At 35.2% G+C, this 25,150-nt stretch overlaps 1 protein-coding gene across 2 annotated transcripts in view; it reads right to left on the reverse strand.

Annotated features, from left to right (window-relative positions):
• PKHD1 (PKHD1 ciliary IPT domain containing fibrocystin/polyductin) overlaps positions 1-25,150 on the reverse strand; it is a 770,507-nt gene that overhangs the window by 177,234 nt on the left and 568,123 nt on the right. For both annotated transcript variants that reach the window (XM_007484081.2, XM_016431130.2), the window contains exons 56-59: positions 20,172-20,326; positions 15,521-15,673; positions 10,772-11,650; positions 1,124-1,292 (exon numbers count right to left, since the gene is read on the reverse strand). In XM_007484081.2, the coding sequence (XP_007484143.2) occupies positions 1,124-1,292; positions 10,772-11,650; positions 15,521-15,673; positions 20,172-20,326 (1,356 nt within the window). The remainder of the gene's footprint in view (positions 1-1,123; positions 1,293-10,771; positions 11,651-15,520; positions 15,674-20,171; positions 20,327-25,150) is intronic.

Here is a 25,150-nt window from a genome sequence, read left to right on the forward strand (position 1 = left end):
TCTCCTCTCCTCTCCTCTCCTCTCCTCTCCTCTCCTCTCCTCTCCTCTCCTCCTCTCTTTTCTTTTCTTTTCTTCTCTCCTCTTTTCTTCTCCCCTTTCTCCTTTCCTCCTCTCCCTTCCCCTCCACTCTCTTCTCTCCTCTGCTTTCTTCTCTTTTTTCCTCTCTTCCTCTTTTTCTTCTCTCATCTTTTCTCCTCTACTTTTCTATAGTTTTTCTTGTCTGAACTTCTATTTTCATTGGTAAAGTGAACAATCAGTGGGAAAATTTTCTCTACCAATCTAAATCAGATTTCTGCCCTTAAACCTCAAGTCATAAATTCCCCTAAAACATTTGGGAGTTAACTGATTTGCCTAGGATCACACAGCTAATAGAGGCTAAATATTGAATATGAACATAGGATTTCCTGAATCTAAAGCAAGTTCTCTATCTTCCACACCATTGCTTCTTAATATTCATGCAGGAAACTATTAGAGCTAGTGCATGGAGACAAGAACTAGACATTTAGAGGAATATAGTATTTCAATATCTGTCTAAGTCACACTTTAATTAAAAATTCTTTGAAGGAACAGGTCAACAGCCTTGTATCCACCTAATGATCATGCCCAAATAATGGTAGTTCAGATTGACAACAGCTTATTTTTCTCTAAAGGGCAATATGCTATGACAATTTTTAAGCCATTCTGAAAATAGCTAAAGTGATGGATAACTAAAAGAAATGGCCACATGGTTGTATCTAAGGAGTTATCTAGTTAATATAGCTGATGGAAGAAGATGATCTGTTGTTGGATGTTTGGACTGAAATCTTTGATTTGAACTAAATTCTGGTGATTAGTGTCATAAGAGATAATCAGAACATTTCTTTATAGTTTTGCAAATACTCATCTATATAGAGTTATTTGGTAATGAAGATTACTCCAGGAGGAGGTGGCATGGGGACTACACAACCACTCTAAGTCCAAGAGGGAGGCTAAGGGATCCAAACTAATTGAGTTCCTAAAATGGAAAAACATAGTCAAGTAATTGTATTACTTCTGAAATATTCAGTGCTTTAGAGATGTGCCTGGTGCTATTCAAATATGATTGGATGATTATCACTGTACTTGAACAAGCTGAATGTAGTACCTGAGCCAAGGCAAAGAGAAGTAGAACTTGTTCTGATCTTTAACCTTGAGCATCTTTGTCCTCTCTGCCATGATTGGGGGAATGATGCCAGGGCTATCAGGATTGGGTAGAATGCAGACATCCAAGTCATTGCTGTAGCAGCTCTTCACAAAATCAGAAAAGGTGACTCCTAAAATAGATAAATAAGATGTTGACTACACAAGAACCATCAACCATAGGAGAACCAATCCAGTGTTCTGTGATTGTGGTGTTTTGTTTTGTTTTTTAACTGTTGAATGGTTCAGCATTCCTGAATATAAACCTCTAAAGTATTAGAGTCAGAATACCTAGATTCAAATCTTGGCTTTGCTAGTTATGAACTTAGTCACTTAACTTTATTAGACTTCTTTTATGAAGTAAAAGCAAATGATGAAGCTGATATGATAATACTGATGATGATAACATCTAGCATTTATATTCAAAGTACTTTAAAAACATGATTTTGATGCTTCTAACAATGGGGAAACTAAGGCTGAGATGGATTAAGTGACTTGTCCTGGGTCATAGAGAGATAATCTGAGATAAGATTGAAATTCAGATCTTTCTTATTCCATATCCCACTCTCTATCTACTGTAGAAAGGAAAGGTAAAAGCAGCAAGAGCATGATTGACAGGCCTGGATTTCAAGAGCCACTGGGTCAAGATTCTAAGCTGTTGAAAGGAACAGGTTTCCAACAGTCTGTCTGGAGCTGAAAGTGAAGCCTGAAACTTGAAGATTTGATCTCTCCTGGACCCTCCTGGACAGCTTGCAAGCAGCCTCTTTGAATACCATCAAATAAGGGGGAGAGGAAATTCTCCATACCCTCTGGTGGATAGAGTGGAAATGTGGAGGAACCTCTCTTTCCTGGGACATCTGAGGACTCAGCTGGATTCCTGTACCTGACCGACCAAGGACTCCCTGTGTGTGAGAAATCTGGTTCCTTGTTGGATTTACCTTTAGTAAACTTAGGTATTTAGTTTAGGGTAGTTAGATAGTGGGTTTAATAACTGGGATAAGTCAGATGCAAACCCTTCCCCTTATCCTCCCTTACCTTTCCCTTCTTTGTTAATAAATTCATTTTATTTATATATGATTCTTCCCTTTTGTATACCCTTCTTTTTCCCTTTCCTAAAATCACAATAATAATTGGCTGAGCTCAGGTAGGTTTAGGACTTAGAAATATAGATTTTATATAGAAAAAAATAGAGAGTCAAGAGTCAGTTACAGGCCAGTAGATTCCATCTAATACTCAGAAAGTGGAACACTCCACAGGGGTGTGGGAGAGGCAGAGGAACTCTGAGACTCTAACTGAGCTGGGAGAGAAAATTTAAAGTTTAAACAGCCTTCTGCCACATGGTCTAAGTGGCCATATTAGATTTTTTTGGAATTTTTTTCATTTTCCTTGTACATAAATAAGGTGATCACAGTGGAGTATAACAACACAAATTCAATTGTATATACACTGTAAACAATGAATGCTAAGCATGTCTGGGGACATGTTAATAGATCTTTTGGTTGTATTGTGGGAATGTGTTCTGCATATCCCATCTATTATATTCATTTTTTCCCTAATATATGTTATCTGGTTCTGAACTATAAGTGGATGAAACACTATATTTCAATTACTGTGCAGACTGTCTTGTCCCATATCCCCATACTATGTATTTGTCTGTATGTTGTGTATAAGTGTAGAGTGGTGTTATTTGTTAGGGTGACTGGTTTAAAGCTACAATGGTTTGGTTAACTAAGGATTCTGAGCTTAAACAAATGGTTACACTCATGAAGCAACAACTGGACCAGATGGAATTGTATATGAAAGATAAAAGATATATGAATACTGAATATAGTTGTGGGGCAAAAGACAACAATGGTACAACTGGAAATTTAAATAGATTATGGAAGGAAGAGGCTGAAGGGATGGTTACTTTATTCCCATTAAGAGATCTCCCAGTAGTTTCAAGGGATGATATATTACAGGTAAAAACCCATAAGAGGTTTACACCTGAGGACTTGGAATCTATAAAAAAGAGAACACCTGACTTTGTCGACAAACCTAATAAGGCAATTAAAAAAATGAGGAGAGCTATTGATCTATTTGACCCTGATTATAATGATTTTGCCCTGTTAATGAAAGAGCTTTTAACAAAAAGGGAAAGAAATAAGTTCATAGAGGAAAGTAGACAGGATCCCTTGTTAACACCATGGCCAGAAAATTATTATGACACTGATATGAACAACAAAGTCCAGCATGACAGGATAAAGGAAGCTAGGCAGGCAATTCTAGAGGTTATGGGTAGACACACTAAGAGAAAGAGAACAAATGCATGGTCAAAATTTGAAGGGATAAAACAAAAAGCCACTGAAACACCAACATTCCTTGACTGAATCACTGAAGCTGCCAAGACATACCTGAACATGGATGTTCTTGAAGAGGGGTCAGTAGCACATATAAAAAGGATCTTTGTGAAAAATGCTATACCTAAGATAAATTTTATTCTTTAAAAACAATTATCCTGATTGGGAGGAGATGGAACTGGAAGATATTAGAAGAAAGGCTACATACTTAAGCATAGATGGTGAGGATAAATATGAGGAGAGAGATTCAATGATAGAAGATCTTAAAAGAAAATTAAAGGAAGCCAAAGGAAAAGCTAAAGAAAGTGAGATTAAAGAGGTTAAGGCAGTGACTGCATTAACATCTAGGAAACCTAATAATAATTATTATAAGCTTAGGGATAGAAGATCAGGTCCCCAATATTGTTTCCTCTGCAACTGAATGGGTTATTTTACAAAAGGAATGTAGACACAGAGGTCAGTTTTCCAGACAATGGAACAAGTATGGAGGATTTAATAGGTAAAATAATTGGAACAACAATAATAACTGGAATAATAACAATAATGGCTGTAATAATAATTACTCAAGAAGAAATAATGAAAATGGATGTCAGAATGGCTGCTGTCAGGGAGTTCAAGTACCATCAGACCATAATGCAGGACTGGGTTAAGTCTGGACCAAGGCCTCAATATATTGAGGTTGTTAAGGGTGATCAAGGCAAAGGAGCTTGTTCCTTATGAAAGTTTTCCAGTGTTCTTCTGTACTTAATCAAAGGATAAGGAATTGAGAGTAAATGAGAATGAGTGTGATGGTAATAAGATTAATGAAGATATAGATGAATTGATTGAATCAAAGGATAATGTAATTCGTGTTAATAATTGTAGGGGGAAATTGTAGTGTAAAATTAGAAGAAAATTCTAATGATTGTAAATTAATGGAAAATAGTGAAGAATGTAAACTAGATAATGATAATGTAATTGTATATGAGAACCAATGATACCAAGGTAGAGTATAAGGACCAAAGGGAGGAGTGATAAAGCTGATGATGGAGTTAAAGATGTAAAATCCTGGGAATATCATGTAGTTCAAGCAGATGTGAACTTGGATGGACAGGAAATGACTGAGCTTTGTACTTATTTTACTGTGCTTCCACCAGTATTGGAAACTTTTCAACCTCCAAACAGTACAGAACCATATGTATCTGTTACTATAGGTGATCATATTTATAATCTTCTGGTTGACACTGGAACCAGTAAATCAGTTTTGCAAAGCCTTCCTAAGAATTGTAGAGCCATTGGTACAATGGAAGTTATAGAAGCTACTGGTAAACCAGAGAGAGTAGCTAAATTACAACCTAAAATTATTACTTTAGGTCCTTTATCTGTGGAGCATGCATTTCTTTGTATGCCAAACTCTTTTAGGTAGAGATTTATTATGTACATTATGGGCAACAATCCAATGTATTGATACTGTTGATTTATCATTACATCTACTAGAAGAATCTCTGAAAGCTTTTCCATTGCTGTTCTTAGATTTAATTAATATAGAGGATGTCTTGAATTCAATCTATCCAATACTTGAGGATATCCCTGAAGGTTTATGGTCAAAGTTTTCCACAGAAGTAGGTTTATTGAAATCAGCTATTCCTGTAAGGGTGAGGACTAAGGAAGGACCAGTTACTTGTGTACCTCAATATCCCTTAACAAAAGAAGCCATAGAGGGTATCAGACCAATCATTGAATTCCATATCCAACAAGGGATCATAATAACTTGCTTCTCAGAATACAATACAACTATATTTCCAATCAAAAAGCCAAAGCTAGATCAAAATGGAAAAGTGGTATATAGATTCATACAGGATTTAAGAGAAGTAAATGATTATGTGGTAAAGACACACCCTATTATAGCAAGTCTAGCTGTTCTGATTTCTTCCATTCCAAGTCAGGCAAGATATTTCACTGTGGTAGATTTATGCTCAGTGTTTTTTCTTGATACCAATTCACAAGGATTCTCAAAAGATATTTGCTTTTACATGGGAAAAACTTCCACAAGGGTTTACTGATTCACTGAGCCAATTTTCACAAATTTTAAATAGAGATCTAAAAATCATAATATTCAAGGACAATAAAATAGTGCATTTTGTAGATGATATTCTCCTTGCATCCCCAAATGCCGAAGTGTGTCTCAGAGACAGCAAGATTCTTTTGATAGAATTGTACAAATGTGGGCATAAAATCTCCAAGGCAAAGTTACAGTGGGTTTTGCCTCAAGTTCAATATTTTGGATTTGTGTTATCAGAGGGTACCAGAAGTATCACACAGAAAAGAATAGCAGACATATAGAAACTGAGTGCACCTAAGACTAAAAAGCAACTCAGAGCTGTTCTTGGAACAACTGGTTTCTGCAGGCAATGGATACCTGGGTATAGTGAATTAACAAAGTATCTAACAGATTTAACCAGGAATACAGAACTAGAACCTCTGAAAATAAAACTTGAATGTCTGCAAGTCTCAAGTAAGCTTAAAGAAGCCATTTTATCTGCTCCTACTTTGGGTATCCTAGACTACACAAAACCATTCCAACTGTTTGTAATTGAAACTAAGGGTATTGCTTCTGGTGTACTGACACAGACTGTAAGACAAAGTTATCATTCAATTGGTTATTATAGTTGTCAGCTTGATTCAATAGCTGCTGATACAGTTCCTTGTCTAAGGGGTGTAGCAGCTGCAGCTGTGTTAGTCCAGAAGTCAGCAGATTTAGTTTTGGGATGTCCATTGATTGTATATTGTTCACATCAAATAGAAGTACTAATGAGGAAATTTCATATTCGAGCATATTCAGATCAACAAATATCTAAGTATGAAATTATACTCCTGGGTAGTGAGAATATCCAGTTGAGGAAGTGTAGTGTATTAAATCCAGCTACACTTCTTCCTGATTTACCAAAGAACGGTGAACCATTACATGAGTGTGTAGAAGAAGTAGATCTAGTAGATATGCCTAGGATGGATTTAAAAAGACACTCCTATTGAAAATTCAGACTTGATGTTATTCACTAATGGTTCTTCACACTTGTGTAATGGAATTAGATGTACAGATGCTACAGTTGTCACAGAATTTAAGACAATGTGGTATGGTTCATTACCTAGTAACCTCAGTGCTCAAGGGGCAGAGTTGGTCACTTTGAAGCAAGCATGTCTTCTAGCTTAGGGTAAAAGTGCAAATGTTTATACAGACTCTCGTGTATTTTCTATATGTCATGCTACACTGGAAACAATGAGGTTTTATTACTGTATCAGGAAAACCAATTGCTCATGCAGAAATAATATTGAGTTGTTGGATGCTAACCAAAAACCTAAACAGCTAGAGGTGATCCATTGTAGAAGTCATACTTATGGCAAAGATTCAGTCTCTAAAGGAAATCAGAGAGCTGATATCACTGCAAAATTTGCTGCCAGAAATGCTCTAGTGAATGTAATGAATTTGTCAATTATTGAATCTGATGATCTAGAAAAAGCTTATATAGACTCAGAAATTCAGAAGTGGAAGGAGAAATTTGGAACAAGGAAAGAACATGGAATATGGGTTGCAGACACTGGAAAACTGCTGTTACTAAAAGACTTATATACCTATTTGTGTCAAGCCATCCACACAAAAGGTCATTTGGTACTCAAGCTGTAGTTGTCTCTGTAAAGAGGCAATGGGTAGCTCCTGGAATAAGTACTGTAGCAAATAAGATCTGTACAAATTGTTCTGTTTGCCAAAAATTCAACCAAGGTGCATTCAGACAGAAAGGTTTAGGTGGTAGACCTGTAGCATATTGTCCATTTGAGAGTCTGCAAATTGATTACATCAGCATGCCAAAAGCTGAAAGATACAAGTTTTGTCTGGTAAAAGTGGATAGATTAACTAATGGCCTGAAGTTTTTCCATCAAATACAAAAACAGCTAGCTTTGTGGTAAAATTGTTGATTAAGGAAAGTATTCCTAGATTTCAAGTACCACTTACCATAGACTCTGATAAGGGATCTCATTTCACCTAAGATATCTGAAAAATACTATGAGAATCTAGGAATAACACCCAAATATCATGTTCATTAACCCCCACAAAGTTCAGGTCAAGTGGAGAGTGTAAATATGGAAGTCAAGACTATAGTGGGGAGATTCTGTGCTTAAACTCATCTAAAATGGTCAGATATTCTTCCCATAGCTTTGTTTTACCTATGTATAAGACGAGGAGAAAATTTACATATATCATCCTATGAAATGCTCTTTGGACATGCTCCATTATAGGCTCTCTTAGGAGGAGATTGTCACCTCGCTTCATACTTAAGTGCTTTACAACATCTTAAAGAATTACATTATATGGGAATATTGATCCAAGCTGGTGCATTGGGTTATTCTCTACATAATTTCAAACCAGGAGATGTGGTATATGTGAAAATTTTTGCTAAAACATCAGCAACACAAGGGAGTTGTGTAGGTCCTTACATAATTGTGTCAGTTTCTCCATCTTCAGTAAAAGTTTTCATGGTATTATTGTTCACATATCAAATTAGCACACGATATTAATAATGAAAATGTACAATTCGTTGAAGAAGAATAAATTGTGGAAGCTTAGAATCATCAGTCAAATTGAGTCTGCAGTCAGAAAGATCAGTAAGGAGAGGACCATTCCAGTGGGAGAGGACATCTGGATGGAAGAGGACAATGCAGATCAAAAGGAGGATTAATGAAATTAATGGATATTGTTAAAAGACTATAAGGACTTATAAATATTTAGAACAAAGACTTTAAAGGACTTTATAATGAAGTGGATCAAGTAATTAATTGACTAATGGATTAAAATTTGGGTAATATATTATAACACAAAACAACATAACATATTCACACAAACATAAATATATTTACTACATGGAGTTGGAGAGGAAGGAATCTTCAATCAAAATGAAATGAGAAGTAAAGGAAAATCTGAAATAGTGGTAAGTATATTATATGCAACAGTAACATAACACTAACATAACAGCAATGCTGACATAACACTAGCAAAACAATATAACATAGCAAAAATAACAAAATAACAAACATAAACACAACTACATAAACAAGATTAAGTTACATTGATTCATTAGTTGAATGAGTAAAACAATGTATAGCTAGGGTACTCACAATGTTATAATTAGCTATAAATTAGTTACTAATAAAAAATAGATACTTAGTTTAGTATAGTAATATAAGTAGAGGAGAATTTTGAAGATAAGGATTTAAATAGAATTAAAGTAGATAACAGAAGGTAAGATACTAATTTACATTAAAAATGCATTACAACATACATTACATAACACAAATAACATAACATCACATATCAAAACTAAATACATATGTAAATAGTGCATATAATAGGATTGTAAAATTAATTGTACTATAGTGTATGTATATATGTAACACATATATCACATGTGTAAATATGAAGTGTATGTGTGTATGTGTATAACATCCATGTATTTGTGTATGTGTGTTATATGTATATATGTAAAATTATATAAATAGATCACTTATAAATAATTTAATCTATTGTTACATGTATTTTGCATGAGTGAGTTTAATGTTTTGGTTTATTTTCTTTGTAAAACTTATGCAATTTTGTGTTCATTGTAATTTTCAAAAATGTTTCTCTAAGTTTGCTTTTAATGTATTACAATAGTAGTAGAATGTTTTGTATTAGTTCACAACAGGGTATTTATTAGTTTAATGTTTTGCATGAAAATTGCGTTTATCTTTTGATCTTGATGTTATTTGCTTGTTGTGCTTTTGTATAAGTTTGATCTGTGTTTGCAATTTGTAATTGTTCATTATTCAATTCCCTTTTGTTCTGTTCCTTGAAAAAATCCCTAGAATAGGATAGTATTAGATATCTTAAGATAGTTGAGTATAGGTTGTTTGTTATTTTGAGTAGATATTTTAATTGAAGTAACACATAAGTAAGTTAGTTAGTGTACAAATGCCAAAATAGTGTTTTAAACACAATTTAGGCTTTGTGCAAAAGGGGGACTGTAGCAAAAGAAGGTAAAAGTAGCAAGGGCATGATTGACAGGCCTGGATTTCAAGAGCCACTGGGTCAAGATTCTAAGCTGTTGAAAGGAACAGGTTTCCAACAGTCTGTCTGGAGCTGAAAGTGAAGCCTGAAACTTGAAGATTTGATCTCTCCTGGACCCTCCTGGACAGCTTGCAAGCAGCCTCTTTGAATACCATCAAATAAGGGTGAGAGGAAATTCTCCATACCCTCTGGTGGATAGAGTGGAAACGTGGAGGAACCTCTCTTTCCTGGGACATCTGAGGACTCAACTGGATTCCTGTACCTGACCGACCAAGGACTCTCTGTGTGTGAGAAATCTGGTTCCTTGTTGGATTTACCTTTAGGAAACTTAGGTATTAAGTTTAGGGTAGTTAGATAGTGGGTTTAATAACTGGGATAAGTCAGATGCAAACCCTTCCCCTTATCCTCCCTTACCTTTCTCTACTTTGTTAAAATATTCATTTTATTTATATGCTTTTTTGTATAACCTTCTTTTTCCCTTTCCTAAAATCACAATAATTACCTAGATTTCACTTTGCTTCCCATTAATTCTAGTAGGTTGCCACAATCTTAACTTACTGAAACAAAAGCTGTTTCTAGCACTAAACTTAGAATAAGAAGGAGCAATCAGAGTATTACAATGTGCCTCTTACTACTTTCAAAAATAGAAATAATGTTCTTTATTCTCATGTGGCAATCATTTTCTTCAAAGACATGACTCATTTATTTTACAGATGGGCAAATGGAGCAAGAGAGAAATTAAATACTTTCTGAGTGAGTCAGAAGTTAAAAAAAAAAATCTACCCATTAGACTAAGACAAAAAACAAAGAAGTAGGAGTCAAGTGACCTGGATTGTAGACCTAGCCCCAACAGCAACTGTCTTTCTGACCTTAGGCAAGTCAGTTAAGTTGATAACATTGTGTCTTCATTTGTAAAATGGAGGTCACTATTTGCCCAAACTATCTCTCAGAGTTGTTGCTGTGAAGCATAAATGAGAAAACACTTATGAACCCAGCTTGGAAAGAATAAAAGCATTGGACATTAGAACTTTGTCACTATTTATGCAAACTAACATCTTGGCAGGAGGCTTGAGGCAAGCTACTGATTAGATTGTATTATACCAGACCATGCCTGTACAAGTTATTTAAGGAGGTGGAACCCAGTGAACCCAAAATGTTTGTGCCAAGTGGCTGAAGTGAACCCACATCATCAACTAACCTTCAAGCCTCATGATCCCTGAGACAGAAGGATAATTCTTCACTTTGTGCCATGCATCTTGAGGCCATTGGTTTGGTTCAGCAGTGAATCCAGGCCACAATATACCAACCCGACCCCCTCTGGGATTACTTGGGGGTCGATCCCTGGATGTGAAGTCAGCAGAAAGAGGTTTAATTCTGTCTTCTATGCAGTCAAAAGAAGAACTAGTGGCCACGATGATTGAATTTCTGAGAACTATCTGTTTCTTCTCAAGGGAACATTGTTCAGGAAAGGATGCGTATACTAATGGAAGAAGACCAACAACATTGTCCACCAGGGTCATGTTATTTATCTCTAAGTTGTTTTCCACATGGAACATGGCCCCATAATCAAAGTTCTTGTAAGAAAGGAACCCTGAGATTTTAGTACAGTTGTATAGCCCATCTCCCTTGTACACATGGAGTCCATGAAGGCTTGAATGAACTACGTTGCCAACCCAAGGATTTTCAGCCATTGAACAGTCATGACCTTTGATGTGGAAGCCAATCCTCTCTGATCCTGCTACAGCATTCCCAATGAGGTTGGCATCATTTACCTGGTTCACTTTGATTCCTGTTACCCAGTCCATTGCTCTTTGTGGCTGCTTGGTCAAAACAATGAGATTCTTGATAAGAGAGTGGTTTTGACCCTCTAGATCAATGCCATGACCAGTAGTGTCAAACAAAATGTTATCATGCAAGAAGATACTTTTGCTGGATGAAACACGAATACCCCCTCCACAGCTCTGATGCACAGAAGAAGAGATCATCCAGGATCCCAGAGATACATTATTGAATTCAATAGATGGATACAGCAAAGACCCAAAGTTCTGAATTTCCACATTTGAAAGCTGAAGAGTACCTGAAAACAGAATAGACCTTATTATAATTTCTTCTCAAAATAAATGTGGGAGAAACTAAGGGTAGTAGAAAACTAAGCATGTTTATTAAAACTGAAAAAAAAAATACTATTCTGAGATATAACACATTAATCCTTACTGGCAAAACCTGATCATTCAAGTGTATTGGAAAAGATGATTAAAGGTTTCATAAATAGCTCAACTAGGAAGGAATGGGAGGGCTTTCAATATTGTGTGCACACTTATCTTTAGGTATAGATTAGATCCCTGGTAGAGGCATAGAAATAAAGTTTCCAAATTCTATATAGTTCCTTAAGGTTTTCAAAACACTCTTATCTCATTCTCTCCAGCAGAATGCAAGCTTTTTGAGGACAGGTATTATGTATAGTTCTGTCTTCAACTATGCTCAAAGGGATACACAACTGTGTATCCTCTGATCCAATAATATCACTACTATATCTGTGTCCTAAAGAGATCAAGAAAAAAGGGGAAAGGACTTATTTGTACAAAAATATTTCTAGTAGTTCTTTTTGTGGTAGCAAAGAATTAGAAATTGACAGGATGTCCATCAATTGGGGAATGACTAAACAAATTGTGGCATATGATTGTGATGAAATACTATTGTGCTATAAGAAATGATGAGCCGGATGATTTCAGTTAAAAACAGCAAGACTTACATGAAAAGATGCACAGTGAAGTAAGCAGAACTAAGAGAACATTGTACACAGTAACAGCAATATTGTATAATAATCAGCTATACAAGAATTAGTTATTCTCAGCAAAATAAGGATCCATGACAATTCTAATAGATATAAGAAAAATACTATCCATCACCAGAGATAGAACTGATGGAGTCTGAATGCAGGTTGAAGCATAGTATTTTTTTACTTTATTTTGTTTTATGTTTTTATTTTTGTGTTTTAATTTTACATGACTATTCTCTCACAACAATGATCAATAATGAAATATGTTTTACATGATCATACATGTATAACCTGGATTAAATTGATTATCATTTCAGGGAGAGGGGAAGGAGGAAAGGGAGGATGACAATTTGGATCTTATAATTTCAGAAAACATATGTTGAAAATTATTACATATAATTTGTATAGTAAAATATAAAAAAAAGCTTATTTACAGTTCTATCATTGTAGCCTCAGTAACCAGAACAGTTCTTGTAGTTTAGCCACTCAAAATATGTTTATTGAATTGAATTAAGATGAAGAAAACCTTGAGGTAAGGAGTGAAGGTATTATTTTTATGTCCACCTTAATCATGAAGACATTGTGGTGATTTGTTCAAGTTCATACAGTGTTATGATTAGAATGGAAAGTCCAGACTACTGACTTGACAACCAGACCTGTGTCTATTAAACTAAGTGATGTTGGAAAAGTTAAGTTCTAGACCTGACTGTGTTAGGCAATTCAAGACTATGCCTTAGTGAGCAACTCCATATCATGAAAAGGATGAGGGGAAGACTTCATGTTTAAACCCTACTGACAGTTCCATTGACTGAAAAAGATATAAAATTATAATAAGATGACTACACTGCTAATATGCTTCAAGAAGCATTGGAGAAGAGAAGGAAAGAAAGAAGGAAACAAGCATTTATTAAACACCTACTATATACCAGGTACTGTGCTAAGCACTTTACAGATGTTATCTCATTTGATTCTCATAATCCAGTGAGGTAGATGATCCCCATTTTACAGCTGAGGAAACTGAGGCAAACAGAGGAAATAGAAAATGGTGCACAGAACTGCACATGTGCTAAGATGTTGGGATTTACATGAGTGTGGATGACAATTAACATCTTAATAAATATGTGTTTATTAACTAGTTAGGAAATATTAAACCTATTGTTAAAATGTCCTCAAAGATCAAAAGAAACTTTTTTTTTCATCTTTCCTTGAAGCTACAGTAAGCTACATATAACTGGAAGGGCTGGAAAAATATACCTCTCTTTAACTTCAGTAAGAAAGAATTAAAAACTGGAGGAACTTTTTTTTTTTCAGCCAAAGTATTTTGGCCTTTTTTATAATGATTAGTGAATGCCTAGAGTCTCAATTTTGCAGTTATAATTTACTTTTTTTGAAAAAATCAGTCAAGTTTTGCTCTAAGTTTATTTTACTTGGATGCATATGAAACAAGACTTGAAAACTAGTTACCAGCAATATGTAGATCCTCTCAGGGATCTGAAGCAAGAATTAAGCAGTGATTGGGGCACAGCTTTTTTGTTGCTATTCCTTTTAGGAAATGCACTTATAGTGAATTTCTTGGTACAATGACTCCTAGACTTCTGAAGGAAACCTCTAATACTCCTAACTCAGAACCTGAATAATTTAACCATGCTTCCAGATTAATGAGGGTTGGGAAGGGGCTGGAAAAACCACCTCCTTCTCTGTCTTCCCTTCCTCATTAAGGTGATTTTCCTGATATTCACATATGTTCATAGTTTTATTTTCCACTTTAACCATAGCAGTTTATTTCAGAAAGTAGCAAAAAATAAGGCAGTAGCTCTCATTAGAAACAATTATCAAGACAGTGAATTTAAACCATTACAAAAGATTAGGTAGCAGAGTGGCCACAGTGCTGGGCTTGGAATCAGGAAGCCCTGAGCTCAAATCCAGCCCCTCATATATAAAGGCTGTATGACATTGGGCAAGTCATTTTAACTTCAGTTTCCTCATCTCTGAAATGGGGATAATAAGAGCATCTACCTCCCAGAACTGTTGTAGAAATCAAATGAGATAATATGTGTAAGATGCCTTGAAAATGTTCTATAGAAGTGCTCACTATTATTATAAAAATAGATTTATCTCATTTTGTATTAACTCACATAACATAAAAGAAAACAGTGAATACTTTGCTATGACCATCATTCCAGATCTTTTCCCAGTATATGAACTTTGTTGTAAAAATATCCAAAAATTCCCATTCATTGTTTTTCAAGGTTGAATTAAGGAAAGTACTGTCAATCTGCAAACCAAAGGTCAGCTTCAAAACCACTCACTAAACCTAATACAGTAGCAGATTTTTTTTGGACAGTGATATACCTCACATGGTTAAAGATCTCCTTACATAGACCCACATCAAAAACCATCAGAGGGAGAATCTAACCTCTAGAATGGAGATTTTTTAATCATTGAGTTAAGGTAACAAAATTAGCAAAGGCAACAAAACATAAAATGATATTTTATATCAATGACCTGAGAGGGGCCTTCCAAAACTGTGACTAAAAATAAATATAATTAATATTTAAATAAAACAACCTGCATAAAAGGAAAACATTTTGTTAATAACTGATGCCCTAAATATGTCATCACTGACAGTGGAAGAGCCAATAGAAACAATAGAATGCAAAGAAATTATGTAGGGTTCGACTTGTCTACAAGTCTGAGGACATTGTTCACAATGTGATCAATCATAGCTCATAGAACTATAGTTCTTAGGACCATTTAGAGTTGGAAGGGACTTAAAGAGGCCAATTATTCCACTGCCACCCCCATTTTAAAAGTGAAAAAATGAGGGTCAGGAAAATATAATGATAAATAAAAGAGGCAGGATTTGAATTCAGATTTTCTGACTCAAAAATAGCACTCTTGCCATCATAACCTGGTACCTCTCTAGGAAGATAGGCTCTCTGAGCTAAAAATGCATGTTTATATTTTCTCAGCCTTATTGATTTAACATAAAATTGATAAATGGACACAGATTAAGGTAATGAAATCATAGAATTGCTGACCTGGATGGGCTCCCAGGCATCATGGAGTCCAGCCCCATCACAGGACAGATAAGGAAACTCAAAATCCTGTTCCTAGTATGAGTTTAGTCTGTAACTAGAATTATCAAGCCGATGCAATTTCACATACCTGAAAATTCTTCTCCATTGGGCTTTTGAAAGGACCCCACAACCATTCTTCCACCACACGGAGCATCAGGCTGGATTTTTATATTCCGAGTCAGAAGGCCCACCTCGGCAGCCAGAGAAATGTGCCTGCCATCTTCCATCGAATGGGAACTTCCTATGGCAGAGGGACAAGAGGTGATAATACAATTTTAAAGTCTATTTCTGAAATCACCAACTGGGGACTCAGTCAAACTGACAAATGAAAAACTTCTCCCCCTCAGAAGTTCTACCCACATTAAGGCTCACTTTTCCTCAGGCATTCTCCACAAACATCAACTGAGAAATGAAAAGGCTACTCACTTGTCTCTCTTTGGGATCAGAGTGAGTGTGTCAGAGCAAGAATTCATTTGTTCTCAATAAGGTAGATACCGTCACTGACAACTTGCTTCCAGAAACCAGGGCAGAGCTAACCAATTAGTGGTGTCCCCATCCTCCTTCCTTAAGTCTATCAGGTCTAGACATCAGTTTTGTTGTATACTGTCAAGTGACCACTTTCCCGGGAATGAGGAATCCCAGATCAACTAGGCTAAGTGACAATGCTAAGGCAATAATTCATAACTGTAAAAAGAAAACAAAAGTTGAAGTTGAACAGAAAGAAGAATTCTATCATGGAGTCACTAGGTCAGAAGCTTATTGCTCCCCAAATAAAGTCTACAAAACTGATTTGAAATAATTTCTGATGTCTTTACTGTGTATCCCCGAGCCATTCCATCTCATTTTCACTGTGCTGTGCATTTTCACTGGCTGATCCCCTTGCCTGGAATTCTCTCCCTCCTTATCTCCATCTATTGGCTTCCCTGTCTTTCTTCAATCCTCAACTAAAGTCCAATCATCTGCAAGAAGTCTTCCCCAGTCCTCATTCATATTAGGGTCTTTTCCCTGAGATTGTCTCCAATTTTTTTCTTTATGAATCTTGTTTCCACCTAGTTGTTTGCAGGTTGTGTACCTTCATTAGACTGTAAGCATCTTAAAGGCAGGGATTGTTTTGAACCTTTCTATTCCCAGCACTTTGGCAAGTGCCTGGCATGTAGAAATTGCTGAATAAATGTTTGTTAACTTAGGTGACAGTCTAATTTTATTTATTTATTTATGCTGGGCAACTTAGCAATAGGATTTGGTATGCATTTGTCTTTCTTTTATTTCTCTTAAAACAACAACGACAACAACAACAAAAAGAAATGAAAAACATTCATTCCGTGAATGAGTGAAACAATCTAAGGTCATATTATAAACTCCATTAACAAGTCAAAGTCCTCTTTTTTTCTACCTGGAGAGAAATGTTTCTATCATTCCTTTACTTTATGATATTATTCACTAGACCTAATGGCTCTTTTCTTGTTAGTCTGAATTGGTCTTTTTTTGCCCCTTTTATTTCTAATATTAGGGATTTCGGGGAAGGTTAGCTACTGAAAATATTCATTCCCCTATACCCTATTGCCTCTGGGCTAAACTTCAAACTTCTTTGTCTAGCATTTTCAAATTCATTTGTCTAGCATTCAAAGTCCTTCACCAAAGAGCTCTTACCTCTCTCCTCTGATTTAGTTCACATTACTCTTTCTAGTATAATCTATGTTCCAGACTAACAGGCCTACTCACATTTCCCAGGGGCATTATGCTTCCATGTGATTCTGCATAGGCTGCCACCTCATGACTGGAATGATCTCCCTCCTCACCTCTACTTTTTGGAATCTCCCTCCCTCCAAGAATTAACTCAAATGCCAGTGCCTGCATTTGGTGGTGGTGGTCTCTCTTTCGTGAAGCAGATCAATGGCATCATCGGATAATGTCTTGACTTACATGTGAACTGGATTTAAATGAGGCAGAGTTGTACAAAATCATTAGCTTCCATCTTTCTTCCAGAGTGATCAAAGTTCAGTGGCAAGACAAAAGTCAGGATCACTGGTGATGGCTCAGAATGTGCTGGATGACCTTGGCAACTTTAATGTCTGACCAAGTGTACTACAATGCCTGCTTCAGTCTCCTGCATGGCTCTCAGAACAAATTATTCTCATCTGCCCATTCTGCTGAGGGAAGTCTTCACATATTGGGGTAGACATCTCCCTAACTCAATCTGTCAGTTACCCTCACCCTGGTTTAACCCACTACTGAGATGGTTCTACCAGCCTGTCATCTCTGTGCATGCTATAGCTTCTTGGAACCCGAAGTCTTTCCTGATTCCCTTAGTTGTTAGCCATCTTTGGCCTCTCAATCTTCTAGGAATCACAAAGCTTATTTACCTTTCTGGCATTAAAGGGCTGAGACAAAGCAGCCTTTCTTCATTAAAATTATTATATTAAAATCTTTCCTTCACCTCAATAAAAGTACATTGCATTTACTTTGAGTCTATTTTGTATTTCTTCGTTAGTGTGAATTTTGATTTTCTTCAGTAAAGCATAAGTTCTTAAAGGCCAAAAATAGTTTTTGTTTTTGTTGTAATATATCTAGCACTTAGGACATTGCTTAGCACATAGTGAGTGTTTAATAAATGCTTGCAGATTATTTGATTGGTCTCCATAAAATAATTCAATATTACTCCTCAAATTTCTCATAGTACTTATATGAACTTCCTTTCCTTTTGCATAATTATCTCAATAAGTGTTTATAGCATAGAATTTAATTCATTACAATGGTAATTTTATAACAAAATACACTTAGATTTTCAGTAGTAAAACAACAAAATGTCCTTTATACAAGCATATTTCAAAAGAAGAATCAATTTCATGCCACAGTAATAAGAGGTAAGAAATAATTTAAAATAAATATTATGTTTTTTATTCTGTATCCCAAGAAATAAATTGAAAATCAATGATATTTGTAAAATCCAGTTGAATTGTGCATTGGCTATGAGAGGGTTGAGGGAGAAAAGGAGGGAAAGAACATGAATCATGTAAACATGGGAATATATTCTAAATTAATTAATTAAGTAAAAAATTTTAAAAAGAAATAAATTCAAAAGTCAGGGAATGGGAGTTGAATTCTGATTTGGCTATAGAATTTCTATTTGAACATAGAAAAAATTTTTTTCCTGCTTCTTGGCTTCCCATTGTCAAAAAAAAATATTTGCCTTACAAATATAAATGTTCATATATAGTCTAAATTAAGTTGCTTGCCATAGAGGAGAGGTAAAGAGACAGGGAGATAATTTGGAATTTAAAAATTTACAAAATTAATGTTGAAAAAAATTGGGGGGAGGCATCTGGGTGGCTCAATGAATTGAGTTAGGCCCAGAGATGGGAGGTCCTGGGTTCAAATTTAGCCTCAGACACTTCCTAACTGGGTGACCCTGAGGATGTCACTTAACCCCTATTGCCTAGCCCTTAACACTCTTCTGCCTTAGAATCAATAGCTGGTATTGATTCTAAGATGGAAGGTAAGGGTTTATAACAAAAAAAGAAAGAAAATTATTTTTGCATACAATTGAAGAAAAAGAACTACTTTGTTTAAAAAGAATAAATGGCTAAACAAGTTGTAGCATATAATTGTGATGAAATACCACTACATCATAAGAAATGATGAGCAGGTTAGTTTTGGAAAAAACATGGAAAGACCTACATGAATTTATGAAGAATGAAATGAGAAGAACCAAGAGGACATTATACACAGGAACAGAAATATTGTCTGAGGAATGATCTGTGTATGTCCACCTCCAAAGAAAGAACTGATAAATAGAAAGACATAAATTTATATATACATATACACATATATCTTTTTGTCAAATGATGCCTTCTCTAATGGGGAGGAATAAAGAAGGGATAGGGATTAAGCTTGGTATTTTAATGTAGCAAATAAATTAATTTAAATAAAAATATATAAAAATTGATAAGAAATAGTGAAATTTACAGAATCATAAAAGATGTCTTGCAGTAAACATTAAAAGAATCAGGTCTGAAGACTGACTCTGCTCCTTAATAGATATAAAATCTTAGACAAATCATTTAATTTCTCTTTGGTCTATTTCATAAGTTAGATATTACTCATTCTAGCTATTTCACAGGTTTATTATGAGGCTTAAATGAGAAAATAGATGGAAACATTTGGAAAAATATACAGCAACATACAAATATAAGGTATTAAAATTATTTACTTGTTATTTATTATGTGAAATTTTGGAGAAATTATTCAATCCCATCCTCTGTTTTCTCCATTGCAAAGTGAGATAGCTGGGCCAGGTGAGCAGTAACATCTTGGATATCTAAATCTTATAACTTTAGCATTTAACAACTCAGATAATGAATCTTCATGTGATTTGATTTGAGTTAAGATTAGATAGAATTCATAATATCTAAGATCAATCTGTAATAGAATTTATTAAACCATAAAATCCTTTTGGCAGGGCATAGGATACAATCACAAAGATTCATCTGTTACTTAATTTTTTTCTTTCTTATTTTTTTTAAAACTCCTACCTTCTATCTTAGAATAGATACCAAGTATCAATTCTAAGGCAGAAGAGCATAAGGGCCAGTCAATTGGGGCTAACTTGCCCAAGTTCACATAATTTTAAAATATCTGAGGCCATATTTGAACAGAACCTCCTGTCTTTGGGACCGACTCTCTATCCACTGAGTCACGTAGCTCAGGCTTATATGCTTCTTTACTGTCAAAGTCCTTACCAAGGTGTCTGTGGTTGAGATGCTCATAGAGTCTCACGTTTTGACCCATGACTTCCTTTATGGTGAGGATTTCTGCTTCATGAGGTTCATAAGATGAAGAACTCAGTACAATCTTGTCTTGTGGTCTCCAATCCACTTCATCCTTCACTAGAATCCTGTATCATCATAAGGAGTACAGTACAATCAATCAACAGGCATTATTCTGCTAGGCATTAGAGATACAAATACCAAAAAATGACTCAAGACCTACTTAAAGGAGGAACATATGTTCTAATGTAAAAGATAAAAACTATGTAGCATCAATAGAAAGTAAATAATTATAAATACATGCAAAGTAGCTAAATACCAGGTATTTTAACAGGGAGGAAACTAGGAGATTATGAAAGGCAATCCAGAAGATAATACTTGAACCTAATTTTAAAGGGAAGAAGGAATTCTATCATGCAGAGGTATAGAAGTAATACATTTCAAGCATGGGGCAAAATCAATGCAGATATGGACACAAGAAATGTGTCAGATGGGAGGAAAAGAGTAAAAGTCATTTTGATTAGATTGGAAAATATTGAAGGAAAGGATTATATAATGAGACTGGAAAAAATAGGTTATGGTCAAGATGAGAAGGGCTTTAAAAGCTAAATAGAGTTTATAGTTTGTTCGAGAAGCAATGGAAAGCCATTGGGGTTAAATGAGTAGAGAAATCACATGGTTAGATCTGTGCTTAAGGGAAATTACTTTGGCAATAGTGTGTAGAATGGACTTATGAGATGTGGTAAGCAATTTGAGGCAGGGAATCCAAGTAACAACAATAATGTAAAAAAAGTAATGTCTTAAAAGACTTCAGATCTTTAGTTCATACAATGACTGACCATGATTCCAGAGTACTGATGATGAAGAATACTACCTATATGAGAGTGAGGGATTCAATATACAGAATGAGATATACATTTTTTTGGACATGACCAATATAGAAATTTGATTTGACCAAATCTTCATATTTGTCAAAAGGGTTTTGTTTTCCTTTTATGGTTTTATTCCCCCTATATTGGTAGTGGGGAAGTGGGAGCTAAAATGAATGTTTTTATTATTTAAAAAAAATTTTATATACAGACAGATATGTGGTGTAGTGGAGAGAGTACTGAGCTGAGTCAGGAAACTTTATTCATCCTTCTGAGTTCAAATATGGCCTCAGACACTTATTAGCTGTGTGACCCTAAAAAAGTCACAATTCTATTTGCCTAAGTTTCCCATTTATAAGATGAGCTGGAAAAGAAAATGGCAAACTGTTCCAGTATCTTTGCCAAGAAAAACCCATAGAGTTGGACAGAACTTAAATGGCTAAACATAAATGGTGATAAGGGCTTGAATTTAGGTGAAGGCAATGTGAGTCGATAGGAGTCAGAAATAGGAAATAGATCAAAATTTGGCAAGTCACTGGATATGTAGGATGAGAGACAAAGAATTTGAGAAGAATGGCAAGGCTATAACCTTGGGAGAAATATTGGTTCAGTTTAGGACATATTGAGATGTCACCAAGATCTCTAATTCTAATAGGTATTGGGGGATATGGAAATGAAGTTTAGAAGAAATCTGGGACTGGATGTGTAGAAATGGGAGAAATACAATCCAAGTAAATATAACAGGGTTTCTTAAAATTGTGTGCATATGTGTGTGTGTGTGTGTGTGTGTGTGTGTGTGTGTGATGTACCCTTTGGCATTTTAGTAAAGCCTATGGAGTCCTTCACAGAATAATGATTTTTAAATAATTGATGGAAATGCTAAAGTTCAGTTAGAGGTTGGTAAAAAAAAAGTAATGACATTTTTTCATTGAAATTCACAGACCCCCTTAAATCTATCTCTTTAGGGGTTTAAGGGCTCCAGGTTTAGAACCTCTAGGGCAGAAATAGAAAAGAAAAGGACCCTGAGGAATATTCACAGTTATGCGGCATCAAATGGATGATCAGTCAGCAAGAGTCTTAGAATAAATGGTCAGATGGGTAGGAACTATACTAGGAGAGAGTATTATCAGTAGAGAATATAATATTATGAAAATACAATATTATAGTAATAATAAAAATATATTAATATATTATAATTATATAATAATAACAAGGACCAGCAAAGTAAAGTAAATGAAATTTCAGCCTTTCATATCAATTACATTTAGGGTAACTAAGAAAGATCAAGAGATGTTCATTCTCCATTTCTCCCTGCCTTCTCCATCAAATAAGTTTTCCAAGTTACATAAAGTAAAAAGAACTAGGAGAGCCTTGTTAAAATGGGCTAGGTTCTGTGAAGATTTTCTGAATTTCCTTGTACATAGCAGGTACTCATTAAATGTGTTTGCTGAATTAAATTATATTTAATTATATCATATTTTAATAGCATCATTTTTGATTGATGGTTTATTAAATAGAATTCTTTCAGATGGAACTTTATTTTCTTATTCAGAAGGTATGCAATGTTGTTGTCACAGCTTCTATCTAGTGCCTCTAAATTTAATAGCAGATAAACAAGCAAGTACTTTCTTGAACAGAGAGTGGTGAGTTTTTTTTTTTTTAAACCCTTACCTTCCATCTTGGAGTCAATACTGTGTATTGGCTCCAAGGTAGAAGAGTGGTAAGGGCTAGGCAATGAGGGTCAAGTGACTTGCCCAGGGTCACACAGCTGGGAAGTGTCTGAGCTACCCAGCTGCCCCCTAGAGTGGTGAGTTTTAAAGAGGGAAGTGTCACAAACTCAACCTTCCCATTTTTTCCCTGTGTTTGTTACTCTTTTATGTTGTTTGGGAGTTTAGAGAGAAAATTCATTACATTAATGAGAATAACCAGAGAAAGAAATATTTGGGTTAACAAAGGATTTACTCATTCATTCGATAATTACTTAGTAGGTGACTACAATGTGAAAAGCACAATTCTATGTACTGGCAAAAACATAGAAATGATCAATAAAAACTTTTTTTTATTCATTTGTTTTGATTCTTGTCAAATATTTCTTTAAAATGTGTAAATTCATTGGTTTCCCTTTTCCTAAGTTTGGGAACTACCGAAAGGACCTCTCCTTGGCCTCAGTATTAGTCTCTAAACTCTCCTGGCAACTCTAATCAGTATGAGACCTTCAATTCCATTTGTATCTCCAAGCAAATGACTCTATATAAACCTAAGCCTCAAGTCCTCATCTTTCCCCTGTAAGGAAATTGAAGGAATTTAAAGGAAGCAAGTGGTTATATACAGGAACTGAGTGAACCACCTTGACTTTGTCTTTGACTCAATTCTGGAGATAGTTTAATTCTCTTTCATTTTGGGGGAGCAGGCTTTGTTTTATTAAGATATTTAACTTAAAAATCACAATCATTTTCTAATAATTGTCTAATTCACACACCCAGTATAAGAAAAAGGACAATGAAAAGTATTAAACAAGATTGTGCAAAAGTTAATTAGGGCAACTCTGTGGCTAGTGGATAGAGAGCCAGGCCTGAAGATGGAAGGTCCTAGGTTCAAATCTGTCTTCAGATATGTCTTAGCTGTGTAACCAAGGGAAAGTCACTTTACCCTAATTGCTTAACTCCTATTGTTCTGCCATGAAACTGATACTTAGTATCAATACTAAGACAGAAGATAAGGATGTTAAAAAAAGTGACTTAGAGAAGAAGATTCTGGTTTTAGTGGGAAGAGTTTAAATTCGATTCTTTAACAGTTACTACGTATATAACTTTGGGTAAGTCACAACCTCTAGGGGCAAGTCCTAAGTTTACCCATCGATGAAGGTGGAATTGGTTTGAATATTGTCTAAGATCCCATCAATCCTCGATTTAGTGTACCATAGCACAATAGAGCACAGTGCCTGGAGTTAGGGAGCTCTTAATTAATATATTGCTTCAGACAATTATTAATTTTATGACCCTGTGCCTCAGTTTCCTCTACTTTAAAAGGAAGGAGTTAGGCTCAATGTTCTCTAAGGTTCTTTCTATCCATCTCTTACTCTATGACCTGATGATTTTATTTTTTTATTTTATTTAATTAAGAAAAATTTTCAATGGTTATATGATTCATGTTTCCCTCTCCTCCTCCCACACTTTTCTGTAGCCAACACATAATTCCACTGAGTTTTACATGTGTCATTGATCAAGAACTATTTCCATATTATTGATATCTGCATTAGGGTGATCATTTAGAGACTACACCTCCAATCATATCCCCATTGACTCATGTAATCAGTTATTTTTCTTCTCTGTTTCTACTCCCATAGTTCTTTCTCTGGATGTGAATAGCATCCTCTCTCATAAGTCCCTCAGAGTTGTCCTGGATCATTGCATTGCTGCTAGTAGTAGTAGTAGTAGTAGTAGTAGTAGTAGTAGTAGTAGTAGTAGTAGTAGTAGTAGAACATTGCTACTCCATTACATTAGATTGTGCCACAGTATATCCGTCTCTGTGTATAAGGTTCTTCTGGTTCTGCTTCTTTCATTGTACCTCAATTCCTGGAGGTCATTCCAGTTCACATGGAATTTGTCCAGTTCATTATTTCTTTTAGCACAATAGTATTCCATCACCATCATATACCACAATTTGTTCAGCCATTCCCCAACTGAAGGGCATCCCCACATTTTTCAAATTTGCCACCACAAAGAGCGCAGCTATGAATATTTTTGTACAATTTTTTTTCTTATTATCAGCTTGAGGCATAAACCCAGCAGTGGTATAGGTAGATCAAAGGGCAGGCAGTTTTTTAAAGCCCTTTGGGCATAGTTCCAAATTGCCATCCAGAATGGTTGGATCAAGTCACAAATACACCAGCAATGCATTAATGTCCCTATTGTGCCACATCCCCTCCAAAATTTATTATCTTCCTTTGCTGTCATATTAGTCAATCTGATAGGTTTGAGGTGGTACCTCAGAGTTCTTTTGATTCGCATTTCTCTAATCAAGAGGGATTTAGAACATTTTTCATGAGATTATTGATAGTTTTGATTTCTTTATCTGATAATT

The sequence above is a fragment of the Monodelphis domestica genome, chromosome 2 (assembly GCF_027887165.1).
Source record: "Monodelphis domestica isolate mMonDom1 chromosome 2, mMonDom1.pri, whole genome shotgun sequence".
NCBI classification, from domain to species: domain Eukaryota; kingdom Metazoa; phylum Chordata; class Mammalia; order Didelphimorphia; family Didelphidae; genus Monodelphis; species Monodelphis domestica.